Source organism: Trachypithecus francoisi, unplaced genomic scaffold (assembly GCF_009764315.1).
Source record: "Trachypithecus francoisi isolate TF-2019V2 unplaced genomic scaffold, Tfra_2.0 Lachesis_group8, whole genome shotgun sequence".
NCBI lineage: Eukaryota > Metazoa > Chordata > Mammalia > Primates > Cercopithecidae > Trachypithecus > Trachypithecus francoisi.
In genome coordinates this window covers 78,398,649-78,414,860 of record NW_022681473.1, presented here as the reverse complement: position 1 = coordinate 78,414,860, position 16,212 = coordinate 78,398,649, and the positions used below count along the sequence as shown (strand labels likewise).

General features: G+C 35.4%; 1 protein-coding gene and 1 long non-coding RNA gene across 2 annotated transcripts in view; one reads left to right on the top strand and one right to left on the bottom strand.

Annotated features, from left to right (window-relative positions):
• The window catches only part of LOC117080118, a 388,222-nt gene that overhangs the window by 207,722 nt on the left and 164,288 nt on the right, over window positions 1-16,212 (bottom strand). The window lies entirely within an intron of this gene.
• The window catches only part of GRM5 (glutamate metabotropic receptor 5), a 364,513-nt gene that overhangs the window by 265,407 nt on the left and 82,894 nt on the right, over window positions 1-16,212 (top strand). The window contains exons 3-5 of the mRNA XM_033204710.1: window positions 1,403-1,649; window positions 7,749-7,917; window positions 14,466-14,592. Coding sequence (XP_033060601.1) covers window positions 1,403-1,649; window positions 7,749-7,917; window positions 14,466-14,592 — 543 coding nt within the window. The remainder of the gene's footprint in view (window positions 1-1,402; window positions 1,650-7,748; window positions 7,918-14,465; window positions 14,593-16,212) is intronic.

The following is a 16,212-nucleotide window of genomic DNA, read 5'->3' as shown; positions in this document are numbered from 1 at the left end:
CAGCTAATTTTGTGTTTTTAGTAGAGACGGGGTTTCACCATGTTAGCTAGGCTGTACTTGAACTCCTGACCTAAAGTGATCCACTCGCCTCGGCCTCCCAAAGTGTTGGGATTACAGGCGTGAGCCACTGCGCCTAGCCAAATTGCAGCAATCTTAACATGGCTTAATCATCTCTGCCTTCCTCTACCATTTCAGCTCTCTCCTTTCTCCTACCTCCTACTCTCTGTGCTGGTCATTGATTTCCTTAAAGTCTCCCAAACATAGCATGCTCTATCTTATCTGTTATTCTTCAAAAATGCTTGGATCACTCTTTCTCCCCCTTCATCTGATTGATATTTAGCCTAAAGCTCAGCTTCAGAGAGCTTCCAGGTCTGATTCACTATTCAGTCCTATCTCAGCCCTTAACAAAACACATTGTAATTGCCTGCTTAGATAGATGCTCATCTGCCCTCTAGACTCTAAGTAAATGAGAGCAAGAATCACGTCTGTCTTGTTCAGCATGATGTCCCTCACTCGGAGCAAATTCTAAGCAGTTAGAAATAATAGGCACTAAGTCCGTATTTGTCAAATCAATCATCAATAACAAACTTTAGTTCCTGTAGTTCCTTAGTTCCCAAGAACCTTCTATTGGAAGGGATATATCTCACTCCTTTGGGCCTCTATAGATTTTACCTCCACAGGTTTTACAGATTTATTATCTTCTACCTTTCACTGTATTTGCATAATTTATCTCTGTTATTGGACAAGTTTCCTATGTACAAGCTCTATATTCAAATCTTCTTTTTTTCCCTAGGTGATAAATTACACAGCTTTGTGCATATTCTGACTCTAATAAATGTTTACTGAATTAATTAATGAATTAAAGGAGTTTAAATGTTATATTTTATAACTTTCAAATAGGCCAGTTTATAGAGAGCATATGCTTTGAGATTAGAAGTACTGGGCGATAATCTAAATAGGTAAATTTATATCGATGGTGGAATATTGCCAGGTAAGAGAACATAATAGTTTAGAAACTGGAGGTTTGTTGAGGATTTCTGAACCAAAAAGGTATATTATCACAGCTGATACTAATGAAATGAATCTGTCCTTAAGATACATTTTGTGGTACAGAAATACAATTCTATCCTGCATTCATACTTAGAGTTGGTTATGGAAGAAAGTGAATCTTGCTACTGTTGGTGATTTAGAACTTTTTTCAGAGTTTTGGAAGAAAAACCTGAATACAGAAGATAATAGGCCTGTTATGTTGGTACTGTTTCTCAGTATTACCCATGGTTCTAACTCTGATAAATTTGCTCCAGTGCCTTCTCTAATTACAGGCAACCCATTATTCAGTACCCAGGAATATCGCGAGAGTAGATTTGTATCTCAAAGTTATGCTTAATTTGTTTCCCAACAGGTTCTCTGACTCTGAAAACACATCATGTTCAGGATTCCAAAATGGGATTTGTGATCAACGCCATCTATTCGATGGCCTATGGGCTCCACAACATGCAGATGTCCCTCTGCCCAGGCTATGCAGGACTCTGTGATGCAATGAAGCCAATTGATGGACGGAAACTTTTGGAATCCCTGATGAAAACCAATTTTACTGGGGTTTCTGGAGATACGATCCTATTCGACGAGAACGGAGACTCTCCAGGAAGGTATTGTTACGATTCTCCTCTAGACAGTAGAGACTGAACAATAGCCAACACTTGATCCTGAAATGTCTCTTTCTCTCCTTTGTGGTTAATCTAGGATTCCTGGTCATGTTTCCCCTTCCCTGACATCCCAAATGAGCAAAGATAGAGAGAGAAGAAGCCCCATTTCCTGTGCCAGGAAAAAAGCATTGGTGCTGATGTCCAAAATGTGCTTTGGGAATTATCACATTTCAGACACCTAAACTAAGAGACAAGAACCTCACATGATCATAGATAAATAAAAATCATCTCTGTGGTTTCTCTGTGCATGCTTGTCATGTTATTCCCTATATTCGGCTATTTTCTTGTGCAATAGAACTATTCTGAAATAGGAACAATTTGATTTCTAGTAATCCAGAAATGGGGCTGAGGTTTTGTTCTGTTGTTTGCTGTACCTACAGCAAGTGAGTTATAAGTCATATTTTATTTTATTATTCTCCAGCTGGATCACTTTCTTCCTTGTTAAGGACTAAATTGTTTTTTTCTTTGAAATTTTACCTTTCATTATTTATAGAGGAACTTGAAGAACATAAACTCATAATTATAGGTCAGTCCCCAGAGAAATCACTAAGTACCCAGAACTCACCAGAATTCACATTTATCTTCTACTGCAAATTCTTAAATGACTCGACACAGTCATTTAAGACTTGTAGACACTTTTAATCTATAAGGAATCATGCCATTGAAATGGTATTTTGAGGTGTAGCAGGGTTGAGTCTTCACTCAGCCTTGTATCAAAACAATAGGGTCCTTTGGTCCCTCAGTGCTTTTCTAGCAATAGTTCATACTTAACAACTGTGCTTGGAAAGCTGTCTATACACTCTGTTTGTAGTTGACCCTGCCAAGAGGTTCATAAATCCTCAACAACTCGCACCACATGTGCCCACACATTCTGTCAGCAACCTTGGTTTAGCACACTTCTATATTCTATATTCTAAGATGAGCTGGAGCTTATCCCAAATGCAGCTGTTACTATTTCACATACCAGACTTATAAGTAATAGCTAGTTTCAGGTCATACAGCCAAGTGAAAAACCTAGGTTTTTTTTTCTATTCTACAGACTTGAAGAATATTGCTATAACTAGGCTGTTTGCCAAAATAAGCTGACTTTTCACATGTTGTTTTCTACTTTTTGGCTCTTCCGTATATCCATGAAGGAAAAAATACAAGCATTTTCTCAGGGCCAAACAAAACTTCACAATTGTAAATCTTTTATGGGCAGGTTGACCAATGAGTTCAGTCTTTAGGCTCATATCAAGGCATGGGCCCAGATATCTGCACAGGAATTTATTATTCCAAATGTGCATCTCTAGAGTACTGACATCAGCTTGGGACTTGTTGATAGAATTTGATGACTGTAGCTCCTTCCAATTCAAGAGTTTTTATGTCAGGTACCCAAACCCATTCCACAAACCAGGAAGGGAGGAGATGCCTCAGAAGGTCCAGCTCTATTCCAATGGGAAACCTTGATGGATCAGGTAGAACATGGCTGCCTTATTCATAATCCTTCAATTATGTTGTAAGGGATTCTTAATCTTTATTGAAACAATCATCCCTTCAAGACTCAGACAAAATTTATAGATATTCTTTCAAGAACAACATACTTAAAATTTTGCAAACAATTTCTGGGAATACAGGATTGCTTTGAGTCTATCCTCGCACTACTAGGTTTGAGTATAACATTAACCCATTAATAAATTATCAGAGTTGGCCTCTAAGGGCATGAAGCAGACTCAGGAAAAGGTGATTTACCACCTTTTGTTTTTCAAAATAATCCATTTACATAACTAGCATATATTGAGTGTGTGTTCTGAGCCAAACACTCTACTTTTTAAACCTATGAGGTAAGTAATGTTACCATTCCTTTTTCCAGCTAAAAAAAAAAAAAAAAAAAAAAAAAAAACAAATCTTACAAAAGTTCAATGACTTGCCCAAAAATACAGTCTAGTAAATGCTAGAGTCAAAATTTTAACTCAGTCTCCTGGGCTTCAACTTCTAACCTGATACAACAGCCTGCCAATTAATCAACCAGGATCAAAATTTTAAAAACACTATATTCTGAGAAAATTTATTTGTAGACATTAGTTTGTTATTTTTGTGGAGTAAAAGCATCCTGCCGGATCAAAGGTATTCCCAGCTGAGTGAGAAACCAAAGGATCCTGGGATGATTAAGGAATCCTCTAGAGTTAAAGAGTTAAAAGAGGAGGATCCTAAACAGAGGAAGCTGAAAGAGATAGCAACTCACTCTGGCACACACTTGCAGATTGTTAGATTTTCCTGGTAAAAAAAACCTCTGTCATAGAAAGAAAGAGACATGCCTAAGGTTGTATAGTCAATTAAATAACAGGGCAAGGACATATGCAATCTCATGCACAATCATCAAGTAAAAATTTACCTTCTTTTTTTTCTTATATTACATTTGAAAGGGTTCAATGCATTAATATGTAGTATAAAAGTGTTCCATTATTAGGTGCCATTCATGTTTTTGGTCTAACTAACTCTGTGATCTCTCTTTACTCTGTGATTATCCAACCCCAAAGGCACAGATCATTGTAATTGCTTTGTTGTATAGGCCAGGGCTTGGGAGTATCTATTATGCCAACCCACAGATTGGAATCACAGATAGAAAGAGCCTTAGGATCCACATAAATGTAATACTCTGCAGTCTTCTCCAAATGATTTTTCACTTTTCTCTAACAACAACCTTGTTTAAGCCCCTTGAATAAACCCCTCATTATCATCTGAAGACAATCTTCTCTAATTTTCAGAGTTAGAGCCATTTAGAAATTTCCTTATTTCTGTTCAATTGAACCCTGACTTTCTCTAGTTTACCTTAATATAACTTTTTGTTGTTGTTACTGTAATATCCTTTGTTTATTTTGATTTTGAGCAATATATAAAATTTATTTTTAAAATTATTTAGAATATTCTGGGTTTAAATTGTGGCCAGTTAAGGAAGAGCAGACATGAGGAGGTAGAGAGTAAGGGGAAGGAAGGGACAGATATTAAATCAGATAAATTACATATACAAACACACTATGCTGAGAAAAACATTTCAGAACAGAGAAATATAAAAACCAAGAAGTGCAATGAGAAAGAAAGGCGGGGGAAAGGGAGGGGAGGGGAAAGGGGAGGGGGAGAGGGAGAAGGAAAGGGAGTAGGAGGGAGGAGGAGGAAGAATGGGAAGAGGAGGAGGATTGAGAAAGAAGAGAAGGAGGAGAAGATAAATGGGAGGAAGGGGATGGGAAGGAGAAAAAAGAAACTGAGCTGGAGATTCATATTAAAGTGTCTTGTGATTGGAATGACACACTAATCTTTGCTTCTGACACTGAATATGTGCAAGTTGGATCTTTACTAAAGGCATCAAAAACAAAGAGCACACAGAATTACTGTGTTTTTTTTTGTTTTTTTTTTTTTTTTTTGAGAGGGAGCCTCTCTCAGTTGCCAGGGCTGGAGTGCAATGGCGAGATCTTGGCTCACTGCAAGGTCCGCCTCCTGGGTTTATGCCATTCTACTGCCTCAGCCTTCCAAGTAGCTGGGACTACAGGTGCCTACCACCACGCCTGGCTAATTTTTTGTATTTTTAGTAGAGATGGGGTTTCAAGTGTTAGCCAGGATGGTCTCGATCTCCTGACCTCGTAATTGGCCCGCCTTGGCCTCCGAAAGTGCTGGGATTACAGGTGTGAGCCACTGCACCCGGCCTACTGTTAGCTTTTTGGTAAACAAAATACAGTCTTCTAGATTGAATCATGGCTAAAGATTGCAGGAAGTCATTATGTCTTTTGATTCTTACCTAAAAGTTACATAAGAATATGTTTTAAAATTCACTTTATTTTCCTTTGATGGAGAATAAAAGCTATATTCTATCTCTGAAAATTAAAAGGGCTCATACCAATTCACAAGTGAAGGGGAGAATATTCTTTTGTGGAGACATATTCTCATCTATTTCTTTTTTTAGTGTACTAAAAAAAGATTTTTAAAGCAATGTTCTATTTTCACAGCTTTAGCCACGAGTGATAATATCTCTTTGTGTTTGCATTGTATTAAGAAACAATGACCAGAAATCTAAAGGCTAATTCCAAAGGGAGGGTTCATTGTCTCTAATGTAACTATAACAAGTTTATTGAGTTGAACTGAAATTAAGGTTTAACTTTCCTGAAAACAAGTTCCCTGTCAAATGTGACATTTTCCACTCTATAGAGTTTTCATGTTTATTTTTCAAAAACTGGATCCCTTTACTTTTTACCATTTATTGTACATAAAACAAAGAGACATGGATATAGAGATAAAAGCCTTACAATATAAATTGGTTCAAAATTTACAATATTTAAGCAAGGAAAATATAGTCTCTTAGCTCTATCCAGGATTTGGAGCAGTCTAATAAGGAAGAAGGAACTGCAGACTTGAAATCTAAAGGCTTAGTTTAGGTCCTGGCTCTGACGCTTATGTACTCTGTAATCTGTACTAATTAACCTCACTGAGCTTGAGTGCTTTATCTGTAAAATTAACAGTGTGAACTAAACTTTTCAGACTTAAGAATTGCTAGAAATGGATTTGACAGCTCAGTTTTGAGTGAGGAATAACACCCACATATTTCTTCAAATTATCAGCAGCAAAGAAATAAGTCTGACACTGACATTTCTCTTTCTCCCATCCTAGAATCTTCAAAGGTTATTTGCTCATAGAAAGTCACCCTTTGAATACTCAAAGCTCATATATTTGAAGTAGCCAATGACATAATACAAGAGTTCTTTTTACCTCAGTGCTCTGTGTTCTAATATCTCAACTCATTGCATGAACCGAGGCCATGGGATAATTGTGACCGAGAGGAAAGGAAAGTATCCTATAAATTGGTAGTTTTGATTTAGAAGTAGAATTTAGACCAAATTGGTGCTGACTGACAACACTAAAGGAAAATCCTCAAGTTACTGAACAACCAACAAAACAAGAATGAGGTAATATTCTGAAGAAAAAAAACCTACAGTAAAAATTGTGATTTGGAGTGAAAACAGAATGGCATCATTTTATAACATAAGTTTCAATAGATGCCAGTTTTGTTCTGAGTATTTCTGTACAGAACATTGGTTTGAGTATAGTAATCTCATCACTTGAATCCAAAAGCTAGAACATTTTCCATTTGTATCAGTTTCCAGATAGCTACACATGCTGAGCATAGGAGACTGGAGGAGGCATTTATATATCTATCTGTCAGTACTATAAGTCCTGAGGGGGTAAACAGTATAAAATACTACGTGAGCACAGTGTGTGCCTGAGACATACCTGTAGAAACTGAGATAGTGGTGATATTGTTTATCCAATATCCTCAAATTGGAAAATTATTTCAGAGATTCTTCTCTAGAAATGAGCTTACTTATAAGAAAAGGCTTGTAAGTAAGCACATTGGTTTTCTTTTTTTACATTTATATCCACATACTCAAAAAACAATAGTTAGCAAAAACTGAGAACTCACAAGGAACTACTCTTTTCCAGCATTTCTACATTGCATGAGGTGCTTTAGAAGCTATTTTCAAACTTTTTTAAACTTCACTCTCGAAATTATCTTTGTACAATGAATTTAGCCATTGATAATGGACAAAGTAAGAAAGGTAAAATGAGGCCCTCTGTAAATTACCTCTATATCCCCTAAAGCTGAAAATAAGATGAAAGATTTACCAAATTTCTCACTTGGTTAGTAAATGTAAGTTTTATCATTTTACTTGAATACAGACAAAAACCTGTCTATCTTTTGTAGAAGTCTAACAGTAGTACTTGTTTAAACTTCTTGAAGTTATTTTGAAACTGTCTTTCATCCTACTGAGGTCAAATCACCTTCTCACATGGGATTACTTTCTATTTCAGGTGTAAACTTGAAAGTACGGAAATGGTCTCTGCAAAGAAAGTGAAATGGACAGATTATTTTTGTTATTCTAAGTGTACTGTCATGGAAAATTCCAGTGTTACTTATATGACAGTAGACACATTTTTGGGAATAAAATGTATTGACTTTTCAAAGCTGAATATTTACATCTTAAGCTGCATAATTATCTTATTCTTATTCCTAAGGTATGAAATAATGAATTTCAAGGAAATGGGAAAAGATTATTTTGATTATATCAACGTTGGAAGTTGGGACAATGGAGAATTAAAAATGGATGATGATGAAGTATGGTCCAAGAAAAGCAACATCATCAGATCTGTGTGCAGTGAACCATGTGAGAAAGGCCAGATCAAGGTAAAACGGAATCTATGTTTCTTTCATTTTTGTTGTAAATTCAACAGTGTTAATTATCATTGGCTATTTTTAAAAATTTTAGACACTTATTTTACTTTTTATATTGTAAGCTTCTAATGTCAGAAATTCTCATTCATTCCTTGTGAAATCCCATGTGCAACTCACAATAGTCTTAGTAGTTGGTTTGATTGAACCAGTTGATGAATCATGTTTGCCCACACCCTTTCTGCTCATACAAGCCTTTCAAGACATGACTTCCTGGAAGTAAAGTTTACAGTTAGAAAAGGCACTAATTTGAATTTATTTAATAAATATTCATCAAATGTTTATTAATAGTTAATATTGATGAGGCAAAAATAAATGAGACACCCTTTATTGTCAGAAGATTTACAGTCTGTGTGAGAAAAATATGGACACAGATAAGCAACGTTATGTAAAATGTGATGACTTCATTAAGAAAGAAAAGAAGAGGGCTATATCAGTTTGTACAAAAGGGATAGAGATATTTCTTCTGAATAAAATGTCAAACTTTTGAACATAAAAATGAGTATGATTTCAGGGAGAGAACACTTACATAGAAAGAACAGTAAAAGAAAAGGGACAAAAGTGGTAATTGAAGACTGTCTAGCACAAGTAAATAATCTAGAGTACATTGCTCTAAATGGTTATTATAAAAGAGAAAGTTGAAATAAGTTGAACCCAGATTTGTGGAGAGTTTTGAACATCATACTAAATACATTGAACTTAATTTTTATTAAACAGGAGTCAGAGAATAATTTTGATCAAGATGTTGGCATAAGTTGAGCTGTGGTAAGGAAAATGAATAAATAGATTTATAAAACAAGAAAGAAGAGACAAGTTAGAAGCATGCTGTGATAGTGGTAACAAGGCCTTGAATTGGGGAAGAAACAGTGAGAATGAAAAGAGGCCGGAAGACATATTTGGAGAAAACATTATAGATGTAGATTCAATCAAGCTGACTACCAATTTGATGTTGAATTGTGGAAGATAAAGAAGTCAACACAATCAACTGCAATTCTAAGTGTTAGTAAATAAAAGGTGGCATTGCCAGGAATAGAAAAATAGGGGTGGCTTTAGAGAAAAGGTGATTGGTTAGTTTGGGGGCATGTTGGTTTTGATATAGCCATCCAATGATTAAAAGTTTGGTCTAGAGCAATAAAAAATAAGGCTAAGCATACAGATTTAGGAATTGATTGAATAGAGTTAAAGTTGAAGCTATTAGAATAGATAAAATTGCAGAACTTAAAAGTGTAAATAAAAAATAAATATGGACCAAGAATATACCTTGGAGAATTTCTGCTTTCAAAGTGTGAAAAAGGAACAGGTAGAGGCTGAGAAGCAAAAGGTACAAAGAGAGAGACGACCAGAGAGCACACTGTCACATAAGATGGTAGCCAGCAGAAGAAAAAGGTCAAAGAAGAGGAACAATGAGGAAAAGACATGAAAATTGAGGGTTCACCCTTCATCTGGGCCTGCTAGATTGAACAGAATGTAATGATAATTGAGTATCAAGATAAATGGATAAAGAAAATATAGTATATCTACATAATAGAATACCATTCAATCATAAAAAAGAATGAAATCCTGTCATTCACAGCAATGTAGAAGGAACTGGAGAACAGAATGTTAAGTGAAATAAGCCATGGACAGAAAAGTAAATGTTATGTGTTCTCACTTATATGTGCAAGATAAAAAAAAGTTGATCTCACAGAAGTAAAAATTAGAACAGAGCATACTAGAGGGTAGGAAGGGAAGGAGGAAGAGAGGGATGGGGAGAGCTTTGTTAAAAGAAGCAAAATCTCAGCTAGATAGGAGGAATAAATTCTAGTGTTCTTTAGCACTGTAGGATGAATATAGTTAAAAGTATTCTATAGTTTCAAATAGCTAGAAGGAGGATACTGAACATTCCTAACATGAAGAAATAATGAATATCTGAGATGATGGCTATGCTAATTACACTGATCTGGTCACTATACATTGTGTGTATCAAAACATCACTATGTAACCCATAAATATATACAATTATAATGTGTCAATTGAAAAAATAAAAAGTATAAGAAAAATAAATATGTGATAAAAAGCATGTAAGGGATAATTTGGTAATTTGAGGACATTAAAAAATTACTCTTAGGCTAAAAAAGATGTGGCCACACTTGCAGGAAATAAAAATTCATGAAGAGAAGACAAAGATATAATAAAAAACGGGGTGAGAGCTGCTATTGGTGCACAATGCTGTAGGGAAAAATGATATCAAAATAATTTATTTGCTTATCAAACAGTTCTTAAAGTACTACCATACCACATTTCAGGTAGTGTATTTCTAGAGCCACCGAATTTGGTCTTTTCAATCAACCTTACTTTCACTCTGTTTAGAAGACATTTCATGTGTTTTTTCATCTGTGATTAAGACTGAAACTGAAATATTTTAATATTGATAGTAAGGCCTTCAAAGGGTAGGTCTGAAGATTTGGAAAGCATAAGACCAGAAAGAAGAAAGATAAGGTAAAAGAAGATACAAATAAATGTATTAATATCTGCTAAATGGCTCAAAATATTAGATATCTGACATTTTCTGTATGTCTTGTTATGGTATACAGCAAGAGCTGGCAAACTATAGCCCACAGACTAAATCTGACCTACTATCTGTTTTTGTAAATAAAATTTTATTAAAATACAGCCAAGCTTACTTGTTTATATATTGTCCATGGCTACTTTCTGCTATAGTGGCAGAGTTGGATAGCTGAGTTGCTGACTTGCAATAAAGACTGTATGGCTCAAAGCCTAAATATTTACTATTTGATCGTTTGTAAAAAAATGTTTGCTAACACTTGTTACATCAAGACAAAAGAGATTTTCATCTTGGCCAATTATCTTGCAGTTAAACTCTTCATTATGAGGGTTTAAATTCATGTACAATTATTTGTGTATCCACCAAGAATATCAATATTCATAATTTCCAGTGCTTCCTGTAGAAAAATTACACAGTGTAAATTACCATATATTTTTTCTTTATTTTTGACCCTTCACAGCAATACATTTTGAAAATGTAACTTCCAGGGCCAGGCATGGTGGTTCACACCTGTAATCCCAGCACTTTGGGAGGCCGAGACGGGTGGATCACGAGGTCAGGAGATCGAGACCATCCTGGCTAACACGATGAAATCCCGTCTCTACTAAAAATACAAAAAAATTAGCCGGGTGTGGTGGCAGGCACCTGTAGTACCAGCTATTTGGGAGGCTGAGGCAGGAGAATGGCGTGAACCCTGGAGGCGTGAGATCACACCACTGCACTCCAACCTGGGTGACAGAGTGAGACTCCATCTCCAAAACAAACAAACAAACAAACAAAAAGAACTTCTAAATGCTGAATGACTAATTTGAGAGATTTCTTTATATATACTTTTCTACTCTATTCTACAGGGAATAATTTATATAACTAGAAGAATTTTATTCCCTATTATCATGTATGTATATATATATATATATACACACACACATACACTCACACACATATATATATGTGTGTGTGTATATATATATATTTTAGACGGAGTCTCACTCTGTCTCCAGGCTGGAGTGCAGTGGCACAATCTTGGCTCACTGCAACCTCTGCCTCCCAGGTTCAAGTGATTCTCCTGCCTCGGCCTCCAGAATAGCTGGGATTACAGGGGTCTGCCACCATACCCGGCTAATGTTTTTGTATTTTTATTAGAGGCGGGGTTTCACTATGTTGGTCAGGATGGTCTCGATCTCCTGACCTCATGATTCACCCACCTCGGCCTTCCAAAATACTGGGATTACAGGCATGAGCCACTGCGCCTAGCCTATTATCATATTTTTAATACTGGTTATTTTGTAACAATATTTGCTTCGACCTTTTTTAAAAATCCCAAACTCCATTTTCCTAACCAGATGTCATTTTTACTCTATTAAATATACAATGTATAAGATTTTCTTAATATGGTTTAAGGTTGTAACTGAGCAATTTAATTCATGATATCAACATTTCATGGCATTGTTCAGAGTTTGTAAACTTAGTTTCCATGAAAGGGTTTAGTCTAGTAAAGGTTCAGATATGTTATATATTGTTATTCATAAAGAAAGCACTGCTGACTGCGTGCAGTGGCTCATGAGTATAATCTCAACAATTTGGGAGGCTGAGATGGAAGAATCTCTTGAGCTCAGGAGTTCAAGATCAGCCTAGGCAACTTAGTGAGACCCTTTCTCTTCAAAAAGATAAGAAACAAAAATAATTGAGCATGGTGGCACACATCTGTAGTCCCAGCTATTCAGGAAGCTGAGGCAGAAGGCTCTCTTGGGCAGGGGAGGTCAAGGCTGCAGTGAGCCAAGATGGCGCCACTGCACTCCCAGCCTAGGTAAAAACACAAGACTGCCTCAAAAAATAAAATAAATAAAAAAGAAAGCCCCACTGCTTCCAGGATGTTAAACTGCCATGAAAGAGAATTGTCACTACCTCGTGTTCAAAATAAATGTGAAACAGAACATAAAATGTGAAAACAGAACATAAAATGTGAAAACATAAAACAAGTTCTAAATGATCAGAGGAAAACATATTAAGTTATCACTATTGATTCAAAAAGAGATTATAATATTGGAATTCTTCTTAGAAAAAGGCATGAACTTATTTTAATTTCAGGTGTTTACCTGAAATTCACAAACCAATGAAAACTGAACCATAAGAAATCAAAGTATTTCAGTGGGGGGAAATGCAGCTGCTTTTATTTACTAATCCCTGCTAAGGTCTGCTAAGGTCCGAAAGACACTCCTTCAGCTTTGCAATATGCCTGTTTGCATAACAAAATCTAATAATTGTTCAAAGATAGTTTTGCCAAGTGTGATATACCTTGAAAATGAAATTCTTCATTTCTATATATGGACATTTATGTGCATATTATTAATGAAATGGGTAACATTATTAGAGTGTTCTACACTTTACAAATCACTGTGTTGTTTTATTTAATCCTAAGGAAATCCTATAAGGTAGATATTATTATCGTAAAAGCAATAGGTCCAGTTAAAAGAAACTGAGCATTAGCTGGAGGACTGCTCAAGGCTGCACAACTACTTAGTGGCTATAAGACTAGAACTCTGGTGCTACTTAATTCCCAAGCCAGTACTCTTTCCCTTGCATCTTTCAAAATATCACGCAGTCTATCTTCCAATAAGACTCAGTATTTATAAGCATGAGCATCTGAAGTCCAACATACATTGTTTGATCCCTCATTTACCCTAACATGCTATGTGAGCTAACTCAACCTCAGTTTTCTCCCCTAAGAAAATGAAAAAAATAAACCAGCCACTTCATACAGAGCTGTTCTAATGCTTTAATGGGATAACAGTATGGGACAAGTACTAAAGAGCCTGGAAATAGTCAATATTATTATGAAGAATACTTTAATCAGGTCTAAGGAGCAATTTTGTCTCACTTATTTAGTTACTTTAGGGAAAAGCTACTTTAGGCCCTTTTGCCATTATTCCCTGCTTGTATTGTTGTAGTTTTAAGAGTCAGTAGAAGAAATACTACAAAAATGTAAAAAACAGTTGTCAGCTTACAATTATATTTGGTATCTAGCTGATGTTATTATCAAAGACCATTACTAGAGTCAGCATCTCAGACTAGAAATATAAAGTGTAATTATTACTGTATCTGGTCATTGCTGAATATTAACCACGGTTTTAATTATTTAAAAGAACATTTAATGAATGCTGTCTATTCCGGAGAGGCTTTTCATGCACCAATGGTGGGGAAGAAAAGGTACATCTATTTCAAAAGAATAACATCTGTGACTCTTTCAACTGTTAAATTATTTCAATTATTTTCCATTACCTTAAAAAAGTCAAATAGATTAAGAGGTATATAATAGTCTGAATGACCTCATCTACCTTCAAACAAAACAAAGCTACTAAAATAGGAAAGAATGGGCTGAATTGTTGAATCAGACTTTTAGTAGAAAGAGATCAAGAGATCATCTCCAGGAAAATCTTAATCTTTTGCTTTGTTCTACCCAATACAAATTCCTAATTATATTTATCAATATGAATAGATTTTAGAAGATTAGGAAATATACAATGTTTTTTGCTCACAATTATTCAACTAATGGGGGGAAGGAAGCTAAGGTAAATCCAGAGAGCAGAAGTTCTTAACTTGAGGAAAGGAGAAGTAGAGCAGATCCTGGGGTGAATTCAGTTATGTGTATGTACATATGAGCACAAGCACAGGTACTTAATTAAATACAGGTTTCCAAGGCTAATTATCCAAAGACTTGCATTTAATTTAATGCCTTATCCTGCCACCAGCTAACTTTATGATGTTGGACTTATTTAAACTCAGCCTTACTTTTTTTAATTATAAATTAAGAATATTAAAAATTATACTGCTTATCTGATAACATTTAAAATAATGTATGCGAAAGGCCTTTCTGCTTTGCAAAACAGCACATTGGAATATAGAATTGTTGGATTTTTATCTATGCAAAAAAAATCTAAATTTCAAATATTTGCCTTAGGTGATCCGAAAGGGAGAAGTCAGCTGTTGTTGGACCTGTACACCTTGTAAGGAGAATGAGTATGTCTTTGATGAGTATACATGCAAGGCATGCCAGCTGGGGTCTTGGCCCACTGATGATCTCACAGGTAATCTGTCACAATCTCACCACATATAAATAAACTGAAAACAGATGCAGACATGGGAGAGGGGGTTCACATCCCCAAGCATTACGTATCTTGGGTAGTCTTATTTATGGAACAAATAATTTCCTTGGGAACATAAGTTTCCCAAAGTTTGAGCAACTTTTTAAAATCCTCAAGTCTCTGGGAGAGATGTGCCTATATGTCTGTCTTCACTCCAAAATTAGATCAGAATTCCTAGCTTGTCTACTGGGCATTCTTCCCTCATCCCCAGGACATTCCCAGAAGTTCCTAAATAGGGTCCCAGTTATATGTGTCATTTTAGGTGAAGAGAAAGAAGTTTTAGCCAGGAAGTGATGAAAATATGACATATCCAAGAACAAAAAGGTAGTACTGAGTTGGGCAGAATGTCATCTAAAGTTCTTTTCTTCTCTTAATTGTTGTTATTAATTGAAATCAGGAGTCTCCAACTAATAAGTTTTCAAGTATTGTTGGCACAGGGCAAGACTTGATTTTACTTATTGTTTTACTTTTTTGTTTTGTTTTGGCTTTTGGTTCTTTCTGCCAACAGATGTTAAAGACTATGTCATCGTGTACTCCAGTCTATATTTCATAGTCTTTTCTAATTTTTATAATATATAAACAGAATATGATTCCTTTCATACTGTCTTCTAATTTTTCTTCAATAAACATTTATTAAATGCACTCATGCTTATTTGCCTACCACTAAAATAAAAATATAGAAATAAAAATACTACCTCTGTCTTAATGAAGTTCACAGATTAATAAAGGAGGCAAAAAATTAAAAATATGTTTACAATATAATAAGAGGACATAGATTTATAGACATGGGAGCATGAGGAGGGCACCCATAAACTGAGTATGCAAGAAAAAGAGCAAAAAAGCCTTGCAGGCAGAGAGCCCCCCATGTGGTATGTCACGTTGTCTAGTGGTTTTAGAATTCAGATGGATTTAGCACAAAACTTCTAGAGGTTAGAAGATCATAAGGTCATCAGTGTTAGACTCCATCCCTCCCAGGACGAATGATTTTATTCATAGTAGTTGTATTCACTTATTTCAAAAGTCTGATTATTAAAAATTCCATGATCCTGGGTCTTTCAAGACAGCTCACCATTTTTTGGTGATTGGTATGTATACAGAAGACTTTCCCTTTTCTCAAAAAGAAAAAAAAAAAAATCCGATTTAATAAAACATCCAAGTGCCTTTTGATCACATTTGAATCTTTTTTTCGCCATTACACTATGAGCTTTCTGATGTTCTTATTCATCCTGTTTTCCCCAGAGCTGACTCAGTGCTAAACACAAAGCCTTCAATAAATTTTGTTGAATAGATGATCTATAGTGTGCCTGTGTGCACACACACAGTAAAAATGCCAAAAAGAAAAAAAAAAAAATACTGTGATTGGTTTTCTTGAAGAAGGGTGAGGAGCAGTATTCCTATCTTTTCTTTATACTATTTATTTACTTGTTTTTCTATTTCTTAACTAGATTATGGTGAAAATGAAAAACTGCCTTGCATCGTCAACTAATTTGCACGGCTAAGCACCTTGTAAATGAATATATAGATGTAACTTTTTGTCTCATGTTCTGTAAGACTATGATATTG